Source organism: Sus scrofa, chromosome 17, assembly GCF_054392235.1.
Source record: "Sus scrofa isolate SSC_HxYL_T2T_F1_AM1 chromosome 17, Sscrofa_HxYL_maternal_Yorkshire_Landrace_v2.0, whole genome shotgun sequence".
Lineage (NCBI taxonomy): Eukaryota > Metazoa > Chordata > Mammalia > Artiodactyla > Suidae > Sus > Sus scrofa.
The window spans coordinates 36,481,845-36,505,701 of NC_139399.1; the positions used below are offsets into that span (position 1 = coordinate 36,481,845).

Consider the following 23,857-nt stretch of genomic DNA (forward strand, 5'->3'; position numbering starts at 1 on the left):
CTAGGTGGTGGGTTGGATGTTTAATTAGCCTCTTCCTGGTGACATAGTGGAGTATTTTTTTCTTTTTTCTTTCTTTTTTTTTTTTTTTTTTTTAGGGCCACACCCATAGCATATGGAAGTTCCCAGGATAACGGTTGAGCTGGAGTCATAGCTGCAGCCTATAACACGCCGGATCTGTGCTCTGTGTCGCAGCTCGCAGCAGTGCCGGATCCTTAACCCGCTGGGTGAGGCCAGAGATCAGGGATCAAACCTGTATCCTTATGGATACTAGTTGGGTTCCTAACCTGCTGAGCCACAACAGGAATTCTGCATTTTTCTCATGTTTATCGACCGCTTGGATACCTTTTGTTGATGATGTGCCTATTTGAGTCTTTTGTCCATTTCTCTACAGGGTTGTCTGCCTTTTTCTTTTTGCTTTGTAGTAGTTCTTTTATATTGTGGTTATGAGATTTTTTTTTTTTTGTATTAGAAATATTTTTTTCACTTAATAGCTTGCCTTTTCCCTTTAGTGTCGGGTGATGAGCCAGCATTTGGGGACTGTGGGTGAAAGACTCTTCTTATCTCTTTTCTATAGGCCTTGAAATCATAACAATAACAAATTGAGAACGGAAAATATTCTCATATATTTGAGGTGTTTTCATGTTTTTTAAGTCATATCTTTTAAAATGTCATTTTCCAGTTGCTTGTATACAGAATATTTGAGTTTTGAATATTGACTTTGAATCCAGCAGTGTTACTAAAATTCCTTTATTCTGAAAGTTTGTATGTTCTTTTGGATTTTTTCCCTACTCAGTTATGTCACCTGCAAGCAGTGAGTTTTATGTATTCATTTTCTAATCTTAACATCTTTTGGTCTTTTTACTTTATTGCACTGGCTAGGACCTCTAGTGCGATTGAATGTAAGGGGTGATGGTGGGCATCATGTTTCATTCCCAGTCTTTGGGGAAAATTTGTAATATTTTATCAATAAATGTGACATTTGCAATAGTTTTTTCACCTTTATCAGATGGAGGGAGTTTCCTTCTGTTAACTCGTTTCTAGTGGGTCTTAAATTTTATCAAATGCTTTTCCTCGATTTCTTGAGATTATAATGTTTTATGTTTCTTTTTTCCTTCTGTTTCGTGGTGAAATCACACACTGATTTTTTTGACTGTTAAACCAGCCTGGCATTGGTGGAGTGAGCCAGATTCTTTCCGGTACATCAACATCAGTCTTCTTCTGTATGTTACTGCCTTCTTTGTGTCAGTATATTGTGGGATATTTTTTCCTCTCTGTGTTAAGAGAGATTAATTTATGACTTTCTTCACATGTTCTGTCCTCAAAAAACACGTTAGAAAGTGTTTCTTCCCTTTCTGTTCTCTGGTAAAGGAGATTGCTGTTGTGTTTTAATCCTAGAAGTCGGTGGTCTGTGTGCGAGCCTGTCTTTTGAAGAGCTTTTTTTTTTTTTTTTTTTTTTTTTTTTTTTTTTTTTTTTTTTTAAGCAGAAGAGTGTGCAGTTACATCTCCTTTCCAGAACCAATACTCTGTTGTGGGACGTCTTGGCGGTGGTTCTCGTTAGGGAGAGAGAATGAAGGTCTGAAGTGGGTTCTGAGTGGAGAAGGTGGGAGTGGGGAACTAAAGGGCTGGATGATTAAATGTGTGACCTGCTGGAGAGAGAAGGTTCAGGGTGGGGCTCCTGCGCACTGCAGGCACCTGGGAGCCTCGCCCGGCCTTTGACGGATTTGGGGGCGCAGGAGGATGGAGGAAGGTGGAAGCATGTGAGGGCTCAGATTTGTGTGTGAAAGCCCACGTGCCCAAAGACACTGACATCATCTCCCCGGAGGCAGCAACACGGAGCCGATCCCTGCTCAAGAGAGCGAGGGCAGGTCTGGAGAAGAAAATCGAGGCTCATGCATCTAAGCCCGAAATGTAAACGTCTAAGAAGGATTTGGAAAGATTAATGGCTTTTAATTGCCCTTGGTTGTGAGAGAGCCTAGCAAAACTGGAGGTTGTGGGATTGGACTCCTTGGAAGGCAGCTGTGTCATTTTGCAGAGTATTCCCTATAGTTAGAGACGTGTTGGATAAATAATTGGCCTAATCTAGAATGGTCATCACAGGGTTATAAAATTGGTTATACTGTATGACAAGCACAGATAAATGCTGCCACTCTCAAGAGGGGAAATTCCTTGTTCTGTGATGTTTTCCCCCATACTCTTTACATAGCTCAGCGAAGATTTGGTTTTTCTTTTTTTCAGTTTACTGTCGTTAAGGCTTTTCTGGCGTGTGTATTTCATGGTCTCTTGTGACCTCTGGATTTCATATTTGTGCAGATAGAAGTAATCCCTGCCTGTGTCCAAGTGGTCTGTTCCTCCATCCCTCCCTCCATCCCTCCATATCTCCCCATATATTTCCTGTTCCAATTGGTATCTGATCCCTTACATTTACATTTATAGTTGTATTTTTTTTTAATACTGTTTTAGGGTAGTATTACCTTTTAAGAAGAGCTGTGGTTTCAGATGTTTTTCCCAAGACCTTTTCTTATTTTCTCCCCACAAATTTGTGTTTGTCACGATGCTTCCTGCCAAAGCTCATGTGTTAATAATAAGTATGCTTATTTTCTCTTCCTGTCTTATGATGTGTGTCATCATGTGAATTCTAAACTTTGGAAATATTGAAAGTAGTTTGTAGATCCCCAGTCTGGCCTTCTTAAGACCCTGGGTGTCTGAGCCTCCTGGTTGAAGAGGCGGTTTTCCTGGCCATTGCGATGTGAAATAATGTGAAGAGTCACCTCGGCTGACACTGCAAGTGCACGTGCAGCGGCAGTGTAGTGGGGGTCTCCCGGCTTTCCCTCCCTTCGTAGCCTTGTCACCTTTTGTCAGTACTCTCATTTCCTGTTTCTAAAACAGTTCAGAGAACACCCATCTCACAAAATATCCACAGTAAATGGGTTTAAGTTCTTAAGCACTTGAAACAGCACCTGGCACATACTGAGTACTATGAAAGTATTAAGTGATCAAAGATCAGTATTCCTCTTTATAGAATTTTGAACTTTAAAATTTGGCTAGAAATAGTTTTAGTAAGATTGAGATCTAAACCGTTTAGTCAGTCTTTTGAAATATTTGTAGTATCATAGCTATTCCTTCATGCAGTGCAGAATTATGCTCAAGGAGAGCCTTTTGGTCATACCGCTGGCTCTTTTGAGTGTCTGCTGAAGGCATTTCCCACCATCGGTCCTTGATTTGTCTTTGATGTGTCAGTTTTTGGCTGATGGGTGATTGTCTGGGTACTGGGAACTTGTTGGAGTCAAGTGCAGCCCTGAGTACTCAGCATGAATAAAGCGTTCATTTCTACCGCCCAGAGAACATGACATGTCACTTCTCTTCATTTCAGTTGGTAAACTTGTCAGCCGCATTGGAAAAGTGATTTTTGATTAGCACAATCAGTAAACATGGAATCTTTTCTGTGATTGCCACACTGATTAGGTAAATTGTCACTTGAGTTATTGGTGGAGGCTTGGTGTATGTGGCCTTGGAGCTCTAGAAAAGGGATAAGTTTTTAAAGACCACAGGAAAAAAATTAGCTGTCATTTTTTCTCTCTTGCTTATACCTTTCTGAAGTGCAATTCACTATCTCAGAATTTTTTTTTCTCCCTCTCAAATGGATCTTCTCTTAGAGCCATACAAATGAATGATAATAAGTTTGTTTTACATTCTACTTCATTACTTCTCAGCCAGGAAATATTTCTGCTTTATGAACACTTAAGGGCCATATATATTGCTCAGAGCCACATGAAGGATTTGTTTAAAGATAGCCTTGAAGTTTGTCTTTGATCCTTTTTTAAATTTTTTTTTAGATTGAAAGCAAGATATATTTTAATAATTGTGTGGCAGAATTTGTTTTAAAGTTTCACAAAATTTGCTTAGATTTTTAACCAGAAAAAAACTATAGTGTTTGCATATGCTGAGTTTATGTGAAAAAAAAAAAAAAAATTTGTCCTGGAGGTGAGAAATGGTAAAAGCCAAACTGAGTGGGAAGCACCTGGCATACCAGAATTGGTGGGATGGGAACTTTGGCCATTTTCTAGACACGTACAAGTATATAGTCAGACTATCGAGAAGGGTTCCCCCTTCCAAAAAAAAAAAAGTTTATACTTAGTGAACTTAGAAATACTGGCGTGCTTAATCGAACATGTAGCGTGTTTGGATCTAATGAATCTGTATTCCTGATGGTGAGGACTTCTCTCCACTTACACTGTTCCTGGGAGAAAATGTACCAGCTTTTTTTCCTGCTTTTATTTTTCATAAACCATCAGGATAAACATCTCTGAAGGCTTTTCTTAATGTAAATGTGTCTTTTTATTATCTTCATTCAAGTCTACGTTTATTAGAGATCCTGTGGAAGCTTTGATGAGTACCGTGAGCATTCTGTGACCATACCATACATGGAGAGACGCCATGCAGCCAGGATCACAAATTAAGTCTTAATGTTAAAAACAAGCCTGTTTCCAGGGTGACCACCATGATTCTGGGACCTGTGAAGTACAGAGCTAGACAAGGGTCTGAATGAAATTTACTCTGTTTCTTTTGACTTTTGTTTTATTGGCTAAGTTTATATATGTAAGACACCAAAATGGTACTGCTGGGAATATTTTAACCAGTTCTCACTCATGTGATTTTTGTACAATATCTGAATAGTTATGGACTACAAGTTTATCAAAGTAATGATCAGAAAAAGTGGCCCAAATGTTGGCTTTACTTTCAGTAGATTGCTTTCTCATAGTTCTTTGGAAATCATGTAGTGTATTGAGTAAGTGTTTTTAAAGTTTTTCCATAGAAATAAACCACACAGATGAAATGATAGCTGTCTTGTAAGAATTTCTAGTTTTACCTCTTCAAATTATGATTTTCTGATGATCATGAGTCTGTGTAGTGAGTGATTCAGAAGTGATTTTGGGCCTAGACCGGGCATCCTGTGCCTGTTTTCTGTGGATTATGTGGTAATGAATTTCTGAGTGTCCGTTCAGGTTTTGAATATCTAATGACCGCTGTGAAGCCTCCTCAGCATTATTCTCTTTGACCCCTGCAGGTTTGGTTTTCATAAATAAATAGATTTTAAAAAATAGATTAAAGAATAGATAAAAGGGAACTAGGAAGACTGCCTTTCTTTCAGGTCATGGTGGGCATCTGCTGGAGTGGCCATGGCCTTGGGGAGGGAGGGTGGCTGCGATGGCATGTTTCTCCAACTGGGGGCTTTCTTCAGGTGGCACCTCGGCCTGTGGAGGTGGAGGACACCCAGGGCCAGGGCGGGGCGTTCACGCTGAAATCCCGGTGAGCAGCCAGAGTCTCCTCTGCAAAGAGTTTTAAAGCACAATTCTACCTTTCTTTCTTTTTCTCCCACCAAGTAAACCCAGATTGCATTTTTTTGGTTCCTAACCAGAGATAAGCTTTCATTTCTTCTTTCCCTTAAGAAAGTGATTTTGAAAAGCATGTTTCTAGTTTGTGTTTCCATTAAAATGTGAGTTTGAATACATTACCATAAGCCTTGTCATCCTTGGGTCTCGGGAGTCTGGAGGAGGCTACCGTCCTCACACCGAGGCCTCGCTAGACAACTCCTGGGACAGCTGCTAATTAAAGGTCACTCTCAGACCCAGCCAGAGGGTGGCTGAGGGGACCGATACTGGGGCCAGAATGGCAGTTGGTCGATACCAGCCTGCTGGCCGTGCCGTGGATGCCCGTCATGCCGGTTACAGAGAGGACCAGCAGCTGCTTAATTCTTGCTTTGTGTTGGGGGAGAGGTTTGACCCGGGAAAGGGGTGGAAAAGGAGGCAGTCCAGTTATGAGCATGTCTTCCGGCCTGTTCGGGAGAGTGTGCCGTCTGCTTGTGTCGGCCTAGCGAGGCCAGTGCTTTCCTGTGTATATGGTAAGGAGGCAAATTTTAGGATTTCTTTGCAAGTTATTCCTCATTCAGTTTGTATTTATGGATAAAACCAAAATCATTTCCTTTTGCCCAGCATTTAAAATATAACGTAAAATATATCTATCCCTTTACATATATGCTCCCACATAGAGCCAAGGAGAGAGAAAGGTGTGAGTTTAATGACCACGGCTTCTAAAACTATGTTTTGTTATCAGAGAAAAAATAATTTACTAAACAAATGTACTGACTCTGTTGGTTTCTATCTTTTTACTTTTCTAGTTGTGTAATTGTGTTAGTTGTTTAGTTTATATTCTGTCTCACTTTGTTTCAAGAATTTTTAATGATGAAATATGTGGGTAGCTGAATTATGATTACTTTTCAGAAATTTCATGTTTAACTCTTTCCTGTTTCTTTTCCAGATATGAGGCCTCAGGATTCCTGGCGAGGTCCTCCTCCCCTTTTCCAGCAGCAGAGATTCGACAGGTAATAAATATTAAGGCAAACGTGACTTTTAAATAATTTTCACGTCAGCATTTGGGGATTGTGCTTCTTTTATGGTTTGACATATACCTTCTTCCTTCTAACCTCTCCTGAGCCTCTCTATCCCTTGGAAAATAGATGATTTACATGTTGAAGTAAAATTCATGTTTATGTACTTGCCTATTTTCTTGATTCCTGGCCTTTATTTTATTGAAGCTTTTGAGGGGCCCTGAAAAATGCAACACAGAAAGCTTAAAATTGTATTAGGTTTTGGTCGGGCTAAACAAATTTCTTTTTTAGGAGGGTTGTGCAGCTTAATGAGGCGTAACTAATGGTGTTCCACTTTTATCATTTCTGTGCCGGCAGTGCAGCGTCAGCACAGACCAGCCATTGATCCTTGCTGCAGACCTCTTGAGGTCCTAATCAGCTTCTTTGGTACAACTTTTTCAGGGCTGACAAGCCTATTGTAGTTCAGTGTCACTGTAGGTCAGTAGTTATTAGTTGCCACTGAAAACAGTTTCTTTAACTACTTAAGACTGAACTGAATTAAACGCAGAAGGGACTCAGAAGAGGATTATGGGATCTGCAGTCTAATAAGTACCACGGACTAGGGAGAATGTGACATGGTTTAATAACAAGGGGTGTTTGACATGTGTTCTTTCATTGATAAGTTGTGGCTCCTAAGTCAGGTGATCTCTGCACAACAAGACAGCTAGGCGTGTTATGAATAATTATATTAACATCTGAAGAATAATTTTTTAAGAGCAGCTTTAAAGTCTGTCATGTCCTGCTGCTTTTGCCAGCATCAGTAAATGCTAAAACGAATTTAAGCCCCCTCTGTGCCCGGCTTCCTTCTTTGCCTTCCCAGTTCTAATCTGTTTTGTTCTCCTGTCCTCTGCTGTTTCAGCAGTCTGATCTGTTCACATCTGAAATGAATACAGTGTTGTTATTTGAACAGGGTTATAACCTGTACCCCCTTTAAGAGAATTCTTTCTTTAGAGACTCCAAAACTTCATTCTTTTTTCCAAGTAGATAAAAGAAATTATGTTATTCAGTGGTTTATTATTAGTATCAATTACTTGGTGCAAGCTGCATTTTAATTTAAAACAACCGATACTGCTTGTATTTACGTTTCGTTTTCAGTTTAAGTGCTCAAAGCACACTTGAACATCTTCATAGTAGCACCATTTTCAAACAAATGTGTAAGGGGTAAATTTTTTCTAAATTACAAATTATCACATTTGAACAGATCTCATTTTAAATAACTGTCTTTCTACATTACCTTTGTCAAGTTTGATTTTAAGATTTGGTGTTACCACTTTGTTGCTTGCTGTTTTTCCCAGATTTTTAGTAATCACCAATATTTGTCACCTGCTTATGAATGTCAGCACTGTGCTATATGCTTTTAGAAACATGAATTCTTTTTTTTTCTCTTTGTTCTTTTTTTTTTTTTTTAAAGAGGCCATACCTGCGGCATATGGAAGTTCCCAGGCCTACACCACAGCCACAGCAGCTAGGGATCTGAACCATGTTTGTGACAGCTCAGTGCAGCTCATGGCAACGCTGAATCTTTAACCCACCGAGCGAGGCCAGAGATCAAACCTCATGGATACTAATCGGGTTTGTTATTGCTGAACCATAGTGGGAATTCCCAGAAACACGAATTCATTTATTCCTCCTAGCACCACTCGAAGTAGATGTTTCTTTTTTTTACAGATGAGGAAACTGAGGCACACAAAAGTCCAATAGCTCATCTAAGGTCCCTCTTCTGTACCATTCTTTTTTTTTTTTTTTTTCCTTGCTTTTTAGGGCCGCACCCTTGGCATCTGGAGGTTCCCAGGCTAGAGGTCAAATTGGAGCTGTAGCCGCCAGCCTATGCCACTGCCATGCCAGTTCCAAGCTGAGTTGGCGACCTACACCACAGCTCACAGCAACACTGGATCCTTAACCTACTGAGCAAGGACAGGGATTGAATCTGCATCCTCATGGATGCCAGTCAGATTCATTTCTGCTGAGCCAGGGTGAGAACGCCTCCTCTGTACCATTCTTTATCAAGAAACTTCACTCAAAGGAAATTCTCAGAGTGCTGAGCATCATATTCTGTAAAGGCGCCACCTCCCTCCTGAGGCCCACTTTCTTCAGGTCTAATGCTTTCCTCCCCTTGACACACTACAGGTTTTCCTAAGGTCATCACTGTATGTCCTGGCATCCATCATTTAGCTCTTCTGTCAAAGCCAAGTTGGGATCTTCCTGACTCTGACACCCAGAAGATAGGGGGGCAAGTTTTGTGGGCATCTTTGTTTTAGTTTCAGTCAGAAGTAAATCATGCCCTAAAGCAAAAGTTAAACGTGAGCAAAACGGAATTCTTTCTTATGTCTTAAATCTTGGTCATTTAAGAAATACACCATTTATTCATAAAGAAAACAAAGTTTGAGTGCAGCCTCCTGAACTTCCCCATTAGCCAGCCTCTTAGCAGACACAGTGCATCACTCAGTTCTGTAACGTGTGTCAGTCTAACCATTCTGACCTTATAAGACACGGAGGAGAAAAGACAAACTCACAGTCATGTTGACTTTGCTGAGATGTCACAACTGGTAAGTAGAATTCTTAGTAGAACCAGGTTTTACTGATCATTGGTTCAAAACTCTTCCACTGCACTATTTTGAGAAAATGGTTGAGAACCCATTAGAGAAGAAAATTTTGAGTGTACCTTTTTTTATATCTATAAACTATACTGTTTCTTGAACTATTTCCTACTTCGAAGTAGTGTTTGTAATTCATGAATTCATTTCACTTAAAAATGCAAGAGGCACAGCCTGCGGCCTGCCACCCCCCCTCTCCCCCCCTCCATCCTGTGGTCGGGATGAGCTTGGTCCAGCCTGTGCCTTCCCGTCATCACCTGAGTTCTGCCCCTTTGTCTCTGTCGTCCTTGCCAGTGGAGGATTCTCTTTCTGCCATATCCAAGATGGCCATTTAGTTCTTCACTTATGGCTGCTAAGTTCAGTCATAGAACATTTTTAAAAGCTGATTTGCCATATATGTAAATTAAAAATACCCTCATGGGCCAGCTACTTTCCAAAAAAAGTTATTTAGAAGCTTAAGAATATTGTTGCCATTCCTGATGCCGAATATCTCAGATAAGTTGCTGAGATCCGTAGCTACTAATTTTAAAAAGTTAAATGTGTCCTCAACACTTCCACCCCAGGTTTAAAATGATCTTCCGAGGCAGATTTCAGTTTGGAAGTATTTGCAGACTGATATAATTAATGTAGAAATATGGTAAACTTTTTTTATTGTCTTCTTAGGGCCCACCACACCTGCAGCATATGGAGCTTTCCAGGCTACAGGTCCAATTGGAGCTCTAGCTGCCGGCCGACACCACAGCCACAGCAACGTGGGATCTGGGCTGCATCTGCGACCTACACCACAGTTCACGGCAACGCCGGATCCTTGACCCACTGAGCAAGGCCAGGGATCAATCCCAAGTCCTTGTGGATACTAGTTGGGTTTGTGAACCACTGAGCCACGACGGGAGCACCCCAGAAATATGATAAACTAGTGGAAAAGAAAGGCCTTTCTGCCACTAAAAAGCGAAAGAAGGTAGTTCACGTCCCTTACTTGATTCTGCTTAATTTTAATTAAGTTATTTTTATAATTTTGGGGGGCGTCAATAAACATTTCAAGTAGTCATCTTCAACAGAAAGGAGAACTTTGTACTTTTAAATGATAGCTTTGTTCCTAATCTATTTTTAGAACATTAAATAATGTAAAATTGCATTTGCAATGTATTTTATCCATACCAGTAGATTTTCCTGAAACTCATTTGAGTTTTAGCTTCGTAATAGAATGTGTGAACTGTACTTGTGGCAAGAGGGATTTTGTGTTAATGGCCAGTTTTGATGATCGTCCTTGGTCACAGCACAGACCTCACCACCCAGTTCTGCAGAGACCAGAAGAGACCCTGCCCTTCTCTGTACGTGGAGCTGTTCTTGCTGAACAGATGAGGCATTCTTGCTAAATTTTTTTTTTTTTTTTTTTTTTGGGTCTTTTTAGGGCCACACTCACAGCATATGAAGGTTCCCAGGCCAGGGGTCAAATCGGAACAACAGCTGCTGGCCTACACCACAGCCACAGCAACGCCAGGTCCATGCCGCATCTGTGACCTACCCCACGGCTCCTGGCAATGCCCGATCCTTAATCCAGTGAGCAAGGCCAGGGATCGAACTCATGTCCTCATGGATACCAGTCAGGTTTGTTAACCACTGAGCCATGGGAACTCCTAAAATATATTTCTGTCAGTGAATCCAAAAAATTAAAAGCCCTGGATATATTATGCATGTTCTTTTTGAGGTACAAATTTATTTTTCATTTTATTTTGTTTCACCTACAACAAATGATATTATTAGGGCTCTGGTTTCACCAGTAACTGTGGAGACTAGCATTGGCCTTTCTAGAGTTCTTTTAGAGAGCCATCACACACAAATAGTTATCTTTGGTGTTTTTTTGTTTTTTTAAAAAAAGGCAACCTCCCAATGAAGGGAGGAGAGTCGCGGGTAGAGGGGATGGATTCAGGCTTGAATAGCTGTGAGAAGAATGCATTACCCAGTGAGCCTAACTTCTGCGCCCCACCCCCAAGACCTTGGAAGTGAAATTCATACTCTGTCAGGGGTTAATATTGGTACCAGCTAGTTAGTGCTTTAGCGAACTTGAAAGTTTTACTGTAATTCCTCCCAACATCTGTAATGGCCCCAAAGCTTCTAATGTTAAAATATACTGGAGAATTTTGCTTCTGTTTATTCTTTGTAGTGACTGTTCTGTAAAATGGAAGTTGAGGAAAATGCCTCAAGAAAGTTCTGTATTACATGGTGATTGCCTTTAGAGGGTAAAGCTTTGCTTCATTGTCTTTGAGACAATTTTAAATTGTTATGATTTAATACATCATACCTGTTGCTTTATATCTGCAAAGTTAAAATAGGCACTTGAAGACAATTAAAACATTTCTTTTGACTAGTAATCTGGGCTGGCAAACTGGGTTATAATAGCTGTTGAGTCTGTGTTCCCATGTAAACTGTACACCAAATGCCAGTCAGCCCGTGCCAATTAGTGCTCATGTTGCTAGGTCACCGTGGTCAATTGAAAGCCGCATCAATAGAACTTGAAAAGGTTTCCTCCCGATCGGACCTTCTGACATATTGAGCAGAATAATGGATGGGAAAAAACAGCCAAGTCCCCTACCCTAGATTCGAAGTACTCAGCAGTAAGAATTCATTTGCAACCTGCAATTAACTGGAAAGAATGAACTCCAAGAACGAGCCTGGACATTTTAAAAATAAAGCCTCATTCTCCTGTCTTGCACATGTTTACTCTTTGGATAGCATCTTACATGTAGCCAACATGGTGATCTTGGGGCCAAATTTTTAAGTGACTATGAAAAGGAAATTTTACAATTGAAAGTGAACAAAATATTTTTTTAAGTCAGCCCTTCCTGATGCGATTGAGTTTAAACACCCTTTTAAATAAAAACGCTGGTACTTCGTGAAACATGTGAAACTACACAGGATGTGAGGCCACTCCGATACTGTGTGTCCCACACAACAGATCTAGACATGTTGGAGTGTCCTAAAATTTGGAGATGATAGCTGCCAGATTTTAGGCTTTTGGTTCTGACTCACACTTGTCTTTTAATGCAAACATGGTACATTTCCAGGGGTGTTGGGGCTGAACCTCTGCTGCCATGGAACCGGATGCTTCAAACCCAGAACGCAGCCTTCCAGCCAAACCAGTACCAGATGCTGGCAGGGCCAGGCGGGTACCCACCCAGACGCGACGACCGTGGAGGGAGACAGGTGATGCCAGTGGGCGTGGGGTGGGGAGCTACTGCTCACTCTGACGTGCCGTGCCTCTTGGGACTCCATGGTTCTTGTTTTGTTTCTTAAACATCTCTGGATAAGGTGTTGATGGAGTAGCTCCGCTGAGCTTGGATCCCTCATTACAAATGTAGACAGAGTGAGCATCTGCCTCACTGCATAGACTATGCCTTGAAGATGCTAAAGAATTTCCAGACGAAAAGCCTCCCGCACCTTTTTTTTTTTTTGTCTTTTTAGGGCCTCACCTGCAGCATGTGGAGGTTCCCAGGCTAGGGGTCCAATTGGAGCTGCAGCCACCTGCCTATACCACAGGCACAGCCATAGCAACACGGGATCCGAGTCTCATCTTCAGTCTACACCACAGGTCATGGCAGTGATGGATCCTTAACCCACCGAGCGAGGCCAGGAATCAAACCTGCGTCCTCATGGATAGTGGTCAGATTCATTTCCACTGAGCCATGGGGAGAAGTCCTGAAAAGCCCCTTTAATCACAGCAGTCTGGTGTTTACCACAGATATGGTCCATCAGCAAAACACATTGCTTATCTTTTTTTTTTTTAAACCTTTCAGGCTGCCCCAGCAGCACATGGAAGTTCCCAGGCTAGGGATCATATTAGAGCTGCAGCTGCTGGCTACACCAGAGCCATAGCAACGCCAGATCCTTAACTCACTGAGTGAGGCCAGGGATCGAATCCATATCCTCATGGATACTAGTTGGGTTTATAACCTGCTGAGCACAACCGGAACTCCGCATTGTTTATCCTTTAAGGATATTACTCTTTGTTTTAATAGAAACTAGATCTCTCAAAATAAATGGTAATTTTCTAGAAGCTGAAAAAAATCATCTCACCTTTTCAGCTGTTATCTTTGTTCCTCTTAGGAGTTTTCTATCTTGATTCATCTCTTCATGGAAAGAAATCTCCTACATAATTTTCCACTTAAAAAAAAAAAAACACTAAATTTAAACAGCTATACATGGAATGAGTATAGTAATTCCTACACAAATTCAGTAAGTGTAAGCTTCATTTCCTTCTCTTTATAGCGTCCAGTTTTAGCAATGTTTAAGACTGAGCTCTGTTTGCTTCCATCTCTTTGTCCCCCAGCCGTTTGATACCCTAGTCAGTACTTAATATGCTCTTTAATCACATGTCTGCAAGAGAACAGGATCTGGGTGCTGTGATTCAGAGCATGTGGTGTTCAAGGAGTTGGCACCACAGTGACGTGAAGAAGTTTCCAGTTGCTTACCTGATGTTGTCTAGCCTTCTGCAGAGCTGCGAATATTCATTTTCTAACTCAAGTTCTCGCCATGAGTCCCACTGTTCTGTCAGCTAAGAAGACTCTTCTGCTGACAGCCAAAAAAAAAAAAAAAACCTTTTTTTCCCCATACTTTTTTGGTGTATTCTTCAAAGTCTCAGTTCACTTTACAAGAAAATAATCAATTGTCTTTTGAGAGACGCTGGTTATAGTTCTTTAGAATCAGTTCATAGAATATTACTTTGAATACTGGCAGCCCAAGATCTCTCAAAAGTATGTCCATAGACTCAGTAGATTGAGACTGTTGATGCACTGGAGTCGGGGTGACACCGGCAGCCTACATTAGAATCTTGCTGAAAGGAAGGCACCCTTACAACTAGAAGCAGCCCTGAAGAAAGTTTAGGCCAGTCTCCTCATCTTCCAGCAGGAGCCAGAACCTTCAATGTCTTGCTGTTTGGCAGCAGAGCTGGGGACACCAGTAACTTCTGAGCCCAGTTCAGTGTCTCCTGCCTCCTTTAGAGGAGGTCTTCCCTTTAAAGGAGCTGTTTCAGGGGGTGAAATTCTTATTCACTTAGGAGATAGCGAGTAACCAGTTGGTACATTTATTATAATTCTTTTAGGACCTTGTGGAGATACCTTTCTTTCTCAGTCTTTTTTTCTGCTAAGATGTTTTTATTAAATCACAATTGATGCTATAATTTAATTCATGTTATAATTTAAACTAGTGAAGTGCTCTCAGTGACACCATGCAGGAGGGGTCCATTTCAGAATCCCCGAGGCCTAGAAGAAGATTGTCGGGAGGGGTGTCACATTCATCTTCAGGTTGTATAGAAGATGAATTATTATTTGCAAGCACATTAGAAATTTATGCATGTTGCCAGTAATTGATTATGTAATAACATAATGTGGTATGCTCTATTATTTATGGCTAAACAAACAAACAAAACCCTAAAATTAATAGTTCATTAAGCCGCAACTGGCACAGCAAGCTCCTGCCTTGGTTAAGCAAAATGACTCTCCTGTGTAATATGTCTAAAGATGAGCACCTTACCATACATAATGTGGCTTGAATTACCATGAGAGCGGTAGGGAAAATTGAGAACCACAAATGTTTTACAAAAACAAAATTGAGAACCACAAATGTTTTACAAAAACAAGACACTTAGCAGTGTTCATTTGTGTGCATTTTAAGGAATCTCTTCAGCGCTTGTTAAGGCTCATTTGGTTCCATTGTCAGTGATAGCGTTTCTGCCAGCTTTGCAACCGGCTTCATGTAAAGCTGCAGGCTATGGAGACCTTCCCTGTGGTACTCCTTTAAGACATATTTACCTTCTTTACGGTGTGTGTTTCCACAGAAAAATAAGGTTAATTACTGTGCAGGGATGTTAATCCAGAAAATAACCTCTTTGCTTTTTTTTTTTTTTTTTTTTTAGGGATATCCCAGAGAAGGAAGGAAATACCCTTTGCCACCACCCTCAGGAAGATACAGTTGGAATTAGGCTTTTGTAAAGCTTTCCCAAATCCTTTCATCGTTCTACAGTTTTATGCTATTTGTGGAAAGATTTCTTTCTCAAGTAGTAGTTTTTAATAAAACTACAGTATTTTGTGTATTTCTTTTAAATGTGTATATTTCTACTGATCCGATCTCACTGTTTTATGTTGCTTTCCAAAGATGTGTGTGCATAATACAGTGGATCTGAATTTATTATTGCTTGTAAAACATATTTGATGGAATAGGAATACTGGTTTTTCATTATGGTTAAAAATCAAACCAGCTGTGGATTTCAAAACACAGTGTATTCTAGATCATCTAAGATCCATGCTGATTTTTAATGCACAAGAATTAGGTATGAACTCTTGAGCTGGAACCCTCAGCCAACTAGAGTGTATATTGTTCACTATTTCTTTGGGAACATTTCATTAATGTACTTGTCATATGGAACTTTCTGGACTTTAGTAAAAAAAAAAAAAAATTAAAAGTCTGGTCTCTTTTGTTGTTTTTATCTCTGACAATATTTAAAGCAAAAATCTTGGCCACATACATGTGTTTTTTTTTTTAATCAGATTTCAGGAGTTCCCATTGTGGCTTAGCAGAAACAAATCTGACTAGTATCCATGAGGATGCAGGCTTGATCCCTGGCCTTGCTCAATGCATTGAGGATCCGGCGTTGCCTCGAGCTGTGGTGTAGGTGGCAGACGTAGCTCAGATCCAACGTTGCTGTGGCTGTGGTGTAGGCCATCGGCTACAGCTCCAATTGGACCCCTAGCCTGGGAATCTCCATTTGTCACAGGTGTGGCCCTAAAAAGATAAAAAGACAAAGTCAGTATTTCAGAAAACAATTCATTTTCACATTTAGATGTCAAAAGAAAGTCAGTAAGGAAGTAGATTTTAATAGAATATGGTCAGCAAGACAATCCAGACAACCCGTATATTAGCATGTATGTCTGCTACTGATTTGGTGAACTGTAAAATCTTATGAGAATAAATTTTTTACATTTTACAAATTTCATTTAGACTTGTGCTGCAGTTTTAAGGACTTGTTTTAAGTCAGAAAAGTTAAGAAATTCAAGAGCATGGGGATGAGTTAAATAGGTGAGGGAGGTTGAGGTACAAAATTCTAGTTACAAAATAGATGAGTCATGGGGTGAAATGTACAGCATGGGGATATAATAATATCACAATATCTTTGGTGACAGATTAACATGTGATCATTTTGAAATGTATAGAAATATCGAATCATATGCAACTAACGGTGCTATAGGTCATTTATGCTTCAATTGAAAGAAAAAAAATGCACAACACAATAGAAGAGCAAAAAAAAAGAAAAAAAAAAGCCTGAGACTAATTCCCAGCTAAATAGTCTATGTTCCTTGGCATATTTTATGTCTTACTTCACAGTAGATTCTAATTTGTACTCATTTTTTTCCTTGTTGCTAAGCACACTAATTCCTTAGATATATGCTTGCAGTTCACACACAGCACTTCCATGGGCATATTCATTTGCCACAACAAACTGAGAGGCACATAGAAAGACTTGCTGCTTTGTTCCCATTTTTCCATTCTAGCCTCAGATTGTAAAATAAGGTTTCTCTTTGACTTTCTGACTTAAGACAGTTTCACCTTAATATTCTACAAAGGCACACTTGTTAGTCTTAAAATCTATGCGGAAAAAAAAAATCCCATCCTAACCTTGGATTGGGGGTATTTTGAAGCTATTGAGTTCATTGCTGAGGATGGTTGAATGGCACAGGCTCCTTTATTGTTGAAGTAGAGTCTCACCACTGGGAATTAACACAGCCGTTACATGTTACCTTCGCAATACATGCAAGTGCTGACAATGCCTTCTCATACACATCTCTCTCTTCTACATGTTAGCAGTGTATAAGCACCTAAATCAAGTACTGTATATTCCAGAGGAGCCCATAATAAATATCTTAAACTCTGGCTCTATAAGTACCCCAGACCCATACTTCTACAGAACCCCTATTTCCTCAGATCTTTAATTTTGTTTTAGGCTATCATGAGCATGTCTGTGAAATAATTGGTTTTGACTTCATGTAACTGATCAAAACAAGTTAAATTTGAAAAGTAATGTTTAAAGTATTGTGAAGATATCTAAGCAAAAAGCCTGATGGAAAGATTAGGAGGGCTAGTTTCCCTCTAGCCCTTACAGCTCCACTCCTTTGCCCTGGCTTCCTAATCCCTCCTTGCTTCTCTTTCCAACTTGTCCCCACGTTTGGATCTTCCAGAAAAATGCCGTCATTTCAACAGGTAAACGCTTTTTGGAACTTTAAATGGAATGCTTAAAGCTATGAATATTCCCTCCATGATCTGATGTAAGTAACTATCCTCAATTACACCATCGTTAAGCAGGGCTAAGTTTTTCAGGGTCTCATATGAAAAATATTTAAATCTCAGAACCTGGAGACGGCAGACTGTATCGTGGCGCTGAGAGCCCTTGATGAGCAGCTGTCTTCCTTTAAGGAGCAGTGAGGTAATGCTCAATGCTCGGAGCACAAAGCCGTCCGCACACCGCGGCGGGGGTAACCCGCGGGGCCCGAGCTGGGGAAGTTGGGCCGGGCGCCGCATCGTCCCTGGGTCTCCAACGCGGTGCGGCCGCTTCTCGCTTCTCTCAGCTCCGGCAAGGGTGCGGACCTGGAAGGAAAGAGGCTGCAATTTGAAGAATTTAGCAGTGCTTCGAAATCTAGAATCTAGACGTTCCCCGACGGGTCAACTCGACTTCGCATCCGCAGGCGCCGGGTGGCTCCCGCGGCGCCCCGCTTCCTGCCCGCATGGCTGCCGGTCCAGTCCTGGCACCCACTGCCCACCATTCCTGACCAGGAAGGTCAAACTAACAAAGAGGCGGCCGTTCTCCATGGATTGCTTTCTCCTGAACCCAGGCTGAAGCTGAGTGCCCGCGCTGCGTGCTTCCTGATAGCGCATACAAGGAACGCAAGCAAAAGGGCGGACGTGCTTTAATTTGTGCGTGTGTGACTTGGGGATAGTGCCTTTCACGACTGCGCAAGAGTTTACACAACTTGTTAGGCAATATTCGCGGCGAAACTTTTATTAGCAATCACCTAAACAATTACTGAAATAAGCGGCAACACGGAATTTAAAAACGGAAATAAATGGCCTTTCATTCAAATGCAGGTGAACATACTAAAGCAAAAACAAGTGAAATCAAAAAGCCTCTCAGAAGCTTCCAGTACCTGCAGGCTTAAAAATAATTAGGAGTGATCTTGAAATCACGGTTCTCTCCATACTTAGTGGTGAGAGGGCATTCCTGACTAGATGTGCACGCAGTTCTTAGGCTTCCAGTCTTCTCTGAATCTCCTCCAGATGCTCACCAATTCTCACTAGCCACAAAAGTCCATGGATTTACTTGCTTTTAAAAAAAATGTATCCTAGTGCTCACTGGGCTTGGGCACGGCAAGTGGCAATATTTTAAAAAACTGGACTGAAATAATTACCATTAGGGTTTTATCCACATGTTAGTGTTGTGTTGAACAACTGGGCCTTGTCATTTATGCTTTGAACTACAGCTGAAATGTATATTGCCACCACGTAGTGCATTAGCTTATGCACAACTCCAGTGGATGAGTCTTTATGTTTTCTAAATCAGCAGTATTCAGTGCAGCTAACAAAGCAAGTCTTTGGAAGGTACTTGCATCTAGTGAACAAGATTGGGTCTCTGATTTGCTTTAAATTGAAAGTAAACAGTCCAAGAAAGTGGGGCTTGAACACAACATCTTTGTTGATAAAAGTCTGACTACTTGTTTCCACCTTTAGATTTTAGCTCTAAGCAAAGTCTTAAATAGAGGACAACTAGGTTACACTCCCCCTTCCACATACAAAACACCCCTCTTGTATCCTTCACATTGCTCGTGCACATGCTTGCACGCATGCACCCCCACACACACACTTCAAGACTTGCATCCCAACACAGATTTCATAAAAGTACCTGCAATCCCTGCTGTTCCTCTGAGCAATTTTGATTCTGGATTTGGGTTTCTGTGCCTCAATTGGAAAAGATGAGTTAGATTACTTTAAAACCCCTAAATATTTAGGCAAGTGTCGCATCTTCAGCTAGCATTTCTGAAATCAGGTTTTGCTGTGGCCGCTGCTAAACTTTGGAGGCGCTTTGTTCCACTCAATCCCTGCACCAGCCCGCCCTCCCTCTTGGTTGCAAAGACACTTATCCTCCTCTTCAGTTAATGAGTTTCACCTAGTCTGGCTGTTTGTGTTTTCTATAAAAGATCTGGCAAAGCACTAATTGCAAAAGAAGAAAAAAGCTCTTGTTTAAGCATTAATCAAGAATGTGGAATTCTACAGTTAAAAAGTTTCTATTTTAATGTTTCAAAATCAAACCTTATCCTAATTCCAGGAGGTGTCCACATAAACTCAGTTCATTTCTGGGTGTAGAATGTGAATCCCAGTTCCTGCATAGGAGTTCCTTCGGGCTTGGGTTCTTTACTGTTTAAAGGAAGGCTTAAAGGAAAAAGTATGCCTGTACCAAACACACTTTCAGAAAATATAAAGAAGCCTGTTTCTTCTTAGTGATCTTTTTGACAGAGAGTTCACTTAGTCTAAGGGATTTTTGTTGTTGTTGTTCCAGAAATGAATTATCAAGGAAAAAACTGTCTGTGAATATTTATTTTCTTTAAATATGTTACTTGGAGTCCTTAGTCCATAGCTATGTTTTTGTTAATAATTGGGCTGTAAAAAAAAAAAATTTACAAACCATATGAACTTTTGGAACACATCTTCTAGAAGTAAAATTTCAGAATTCTGGTACTAATATGAAGAATCAAATCAATAAACAAGCACTTTAAAATTTGGCACATCAGCTATAGTTATGTTAACTTGGCTAACATTTTCAAAGTCAATTCTATGAATATGCAAAAGCCCACAATGGGAGAATTTTCCGTAGGTGTATGGCACCATTTTCGTGTTATTTTTTCTTCTCAAATTCTTTTGTATGTTAAATGTTTGAAGTCAATTATTATTGTGCAAAAAAACATTCACAGCCCCTTGATAAAGCCTGATCTCCTTGCTTCTTTAGTGTTTTTCCCCTTTGTGAAAGGAACTTGAGTTTTAAAAATTATTATTAGTTATATAAAATACATTTAGAGAAAGTGCTACATCTAAAACATCTTAAGAATTCACCTTACACATTCAGAAAAACGCTCAAACAATGAAGTGAAATAAAATGCTTCAAACTATAATTCCAAACTTCAAATGCAGAAGAGGTTTAGGATCTCTGGTAATTTTGTTTTGTTCACTTATGAATCATGCTTTATCTATATTATGTCTTTAATTTTCATTCATTTTATAAGTTCACATTATTCAGCTTTCTTTTAGTATTTTTACTCTGCTACCAGTTATTTAAATCATGAGTAAACGGAGCTATGTTGTCATATAATGCCAACTAGTGTAAAACCAAACCAAACCAAACCTACACAACCAAGTAAAAAAGAAATGACCACTTGACTTTTACCAAAAAAAAAAAGTTCTTAAGGTTCTTTTAAGTTATATTTAAATATTCTTTTGAAGCATAGGAAATATAAATTGGCATATTAAAGAGTAAATACATAATTTGTACAAGAAAACACCAACAAAATTGGTGTGTAACCCCTACTAAGTTCTACATGTGATGAGCAAATTATAAATACTTTACTCATTCTTTACATACTGATTACAATTCAATAAATCAGCTTATCCTTTCTTCTTGACATGCTCTGAAATACAGATTTTTTTAATTGCTTTTTTAGAAATTCTGCTTGCTGGTTCTAGTACATCATCAAGGTATTCAAATTCAGACAAGGAAATACCTTACAAAGAATAAATAACGTTTGTCTACTCCAGATAGGGTTATATATTTTATCCGTTGATTCTGGGAGACCAGTTTCCATATAAAAAGTAGTTTACAACCCTTCTTTCTTTTAATGAGCTGCCTCTTACGGGGAGAAATCCTTTTTTAGGGTAATATACAAACACTCATTTGCCAAATAATGACCAAAACATTTCAAAATCAGCATTAAATTTAAAAAGCTATATCAATCCGTATAAGCAGTATTTTGATTATTTTTATTCCATTTCTCTCAATGGCAATAATTCCTCTGCAATAATGTTGCTATGTGCATGATCCACCTTGAGCTACAATTCAATTTACTTTCAATCAAACATTAATGAAATTGCACTTAAGGGGGGCGGGGGCTTCGAAAATTAATCTCCCAAGATAAGTTCCACTTCAAGAATTCATTGTTAAAGCTGGGTTGATCTGCAGAGCTACAAACACCAACGAAGTTTCTTCCAACGTTTAAAACTCCGAGAGCTTTGGTTAGGGACGTGGTGGATGTGGACTCAGCCGGCTTTTCACACAATTTAGGAACTTCTAGAAGGAGGAAATCACCACCTCAAAGCCTCCGGGCGTGAAACTCATTATTCAATCCCGGGGTGGTTGCCGTCCCACCTCCGGCAGAGAGGCTGGAGCCTGCCCCTCTCCAGGGAGCGTCCGTACTCGGCCGCCGTGCGGAGTCCGCCCCGGCGCGCCTCCCCGCCGGCACGCGCGGTCACCACGTCCTGCCGTAGAGCAGGTTGGCGCCCAGCGTGCCGCCGCCGAAGTCCCCCGCGGTCGCGTCCAGGGCTGCCAGGCCGCCCCCCGGGCCATGCAGCGCGGGCGGGCTCGGAGACAGCTCCTCCAGCTCGGGCGCGGGCGTCGGCGCGGGCGGCTGCGGGCCGGCTTGGCCGGGCGTCGGCGGGCCGGCCCCGTTCTGGCAGGGCTTGCCGTCCTTGACCAGCACCGGCACGGCCACGCGGCGCGGGGACGGTGGCGGCGGCGGGCCCAGGCCGGCCTCCTGCTGCAGCTGCTGCGCCGCCTTGTCCTTGGCCTGCCGCTTCATCTTGTAGCGGTGATTCTGGAACCAGATCTTGACCTGCGTGGGCGTCAGGTGGATCATGCTGGCCAGGTGCTCGCGCTCGGGCGCCGACAGGTACTTCTGCTGCTTGAAACGCCGCTCCAGCTCGTAGACCTGCGCCTGCGAGAAGAGCACGCGGCGCTTCCTGCGCGGCGCCGCCGCCGCCGCCGCCGCGTGCAAGGGCGCCAGCGACTTGGCGGCATCCGCGATGCCCGTCAGCGACCCCATGCCGGTCACGTTCACGCCCGCCGACGGCCCCATGAACCTGGAGACTGGGGAGGGGCCCAAGGAGAAGCCCGGTCAGCCTCCGCCCAGCTTTTCTTGCGCCCTGGCGGCCGCGACGCCAACCGGACCGCGGCCGGGGTCGCAGGACGCCCGGCGCCCCCCACACTCCCCCAGCTGGGTCCCAGCGCCCCCACCCCACCCCCGCGCGCGTGCAGGGTCCCAGGACGTACCGCGCGCTCCCGGCGGGATCCCAGCGCGCGCAAAGTTCCAGGGCGCCCCGCGCGCCCGTGGCCAGGTCCCAGCGCCCCCCGCGCCCCGCGCCGTGGCAGGAAAAGCCCGCGCCGTCCGCTGCCCTCCGTCCCGCGCGCCTGGCCCCGCTCACTTGACGAGTAGCGCGGGTCCGGGTTGGCGCCGTACCAGCCGGTGGCCGCGGCAGCCGCGCCTCCCCGCATGCCGTCCGTGTAGGCGGGCAGCTCGCCCATGTTGCCCAGGCCGCCGTTGCAGTAGCCACCCATGGCGCCGTGCGGGAACTGCGAGACGCCTGGCGGCATGTGGTAGGTGGCGGCCGCCGCCGCTGCCGCCGCCGCCGCCGCAGCCGCCGCCGCCGCGTTGTGGCCCGCCATGGCGTGCGGGGGCTGCATGCCCGCCACGGCCGCCGCCTGGGAGGACGGACCCGGCGGCGGCGCGCGGTAGGCGGCGGCCGCGGCCCCCAGGGACGCCCCCAGGCCGGGCGGCGCGCTATCCATGGCGCCGCCGAACTTCTTGTAGGTCTCCTCGATGGGGCTCAGGATGTCGGACACGGAGAAGGGCGTCGTGTGCTTGGGGCTCAACGACATGGCTCGGCGGGCGGCCAGGTAGGGGGGCCCGGGGCGGGCGCGGGCGGGACGCGGCGGCCACTCGTCGCCGCCACCTCGGCCACGGCGGCAGCGCCTGTGACCAGGAGTCGCGGCGCGGCGAGCCCCTAGAGCTGCGGGATCTGGGGTTTATTTTAGTCCGGCGCCAGGTTTACGACAGACTCGGGGGGCGGAGCAATATCCCAAACGAGCAAACAATGGTCATTGACATCTTTTTCTCTCGCCCCCCCCCGCCCCCCCATAGTGGAGGCAGAAAAGGTAAAGGGAGCAGTTGGGTGTTTCTTGAAAAGATCACCCCCACCCCCTTTGCTTTCTCCGACCTTCCCCGCCTCCATCCCAGCGGTTACCCCGGCCCTCGAGCCCCAGAAATAAAACTCCGAGGCCGGCGTTGAGTCTTGACCTGAAGGACTCCGCACCTCTGGCCATCCAGACCCCAGGTTTCCTAAAGTAACTTCGTAGAAGAGTCCAGTATAATTGAGGTGGCGGCGTGGGGGGTGCGGGGGGGGGGGCGGTATGCAGGGCTTGCCGAGTCCTCTCCAGCTACCAGCCTCTCACTCGCTCCATCGTCTACTAAAGTGTTAAAAAAGAAAAGAAAAGGGAAAAAAAAAAAAAGAAAAGAAAAGAAAGAAAAAGGCTCTTGGGTCCCACCGTAAGAGCGCATAAAGAGCTGAGGTACAATGACCGTTCTCTGCCATTGTCGGGCTTCTAATTTATGCATCTTTAGACTCTTAAGCATCATTTTGTGGGCAGCCAAACGGGCCCTTCCAAATTAGCTCAAAGTATCCAAATCCAAAGATGAGAGAAAACACACAGGGATACAGATGCACAGATGCTAACTTGTGAGTATTCTGTTTCTACTCT

General features: G+C 42.9%; 3 protein-coding genes across 6 annotated transcripts in view; 1 reads left to right on the plus strand and 2 right to left on the minus strand.

Annotated features, from left to right (window-relative positions):
• XRN2 (5'-3' exoribonuclease 2) overlaps positions 1 to 15,475 on the plus strand; it is an 86,073-nt gene extending 70,598 nt beyond the window's left edge. For all 3 annotated transcript variants that reach the window (XM_005672749.4, XM_085004619.1, XM_085004620.1), the window contains 3 exons: positions 6,316 to 6,379; positions 12,084 to 12,222; positions 14,930 to 15,475. In XM_005672749.4, the coding sequence (XP_005672806.3) occupies positions 6,316 to 6,379; positions 12,084 to 12,222; positions 14,930 to 14,995 (269 nt within the window). In that variant the 3' untranslated portion in view covers positions 14,996 to 15,475. The remainder of the gene's footprint in view (positions 1 to 6,315; positions 6,380 to 12,083; positions 12,223 to 14,929) is intronic.
• A 391-nt stretch (positions 15,476 to 15,866) lies between these two features.
• LOC146395223 (uncharacterized) lies at positions 15,867 to 19,093 on the minus strand. 2 transcript variants are annotated; one of them, XM_085004621.1, is made up of 2 exons: positions 17,854 to 18,024; positions 15,867 to 17,652 (listed from the first exon to the last, which is right to left on the minus strand). In XM_085004621.1, the coding sequence occupies exons 1-2, from the start codon at positions 17,938 to 17,940 to the stop codon at positions 17,257 to 17,259; spliced, it is 483 nt and encodes a 160-aa protein (XP_084860747.1). In that variant the 5' UTR covers positions 17,941 to 18,024; the 3' UTR covers positions 15,867 to 17,256. The 2 variants fall into 2 exon arrangements, 1 of the variants encoding a protein (XP_084860747.1); XR_014832932.1 differs by lacking the exon at positions 17,854 to 18,024 and adding an exon at positions 18,962 to 19,093 and having other exon boundaries at positions 17,532 to 17,652.
• A 2,350-nt stretch (positions 19,094 to 21,443) lies between these two features.
• On the minus strand, positions 21,444 to 23,108 carry NKX2-4 (NK2 homeobox 4). The gene is made up of 2 exons (XM_021078193.2): positions 22,525 to 23,108; positions 21,444 to 22,189 (listed from the first exon to the last, which is right to left on the minus strand). The coding sequence occupies exons 1-2, from the start codon at positions 22,976 to 22,978 to the stop codon at positions 21,573 to 21,575; spliced, it is 1,071 nt and encodes a 356-aa protein (XP_020933852.1). The 5' UTR covers positions 22,979 to 23,108; the 3' UTR covers positions 21,444 to 21,572.
• Positions 23,109 to 23,857: the final 749 nt, after the last annotated feature.

Coding starts and splice junctions, on each gene's coding strand:
- NKX2-4 (XM_021078193.2), bottom strand. CDS start 22,978: ATGTCGTTGAGCCCCAAGCACACGACGCCCTTCTCCGTGTCCGACATC. Junction 22,190..22,524: donor GGACCCGCGCTACTCGTCAA/GTGAGCGGGGCC, acceptor GCCCCTCCCCAG/TCTCCAGGTTCATGGGGCCG.
- LOC146395223 (XM_085004621.1), bottom strand. CDS start 17,940: ATGCGCTATCAGGAAGCACGCAGCGCGGGCACTCAGCTTCAGCCTGGG. Junction 17,653..17,853: donor TGGAGAACGGCCGCCTCTTT/GTTAGTTTGACC, acceptor CTTTCCTTCCAG/GTCCGCACCCTTGCCGGAGC.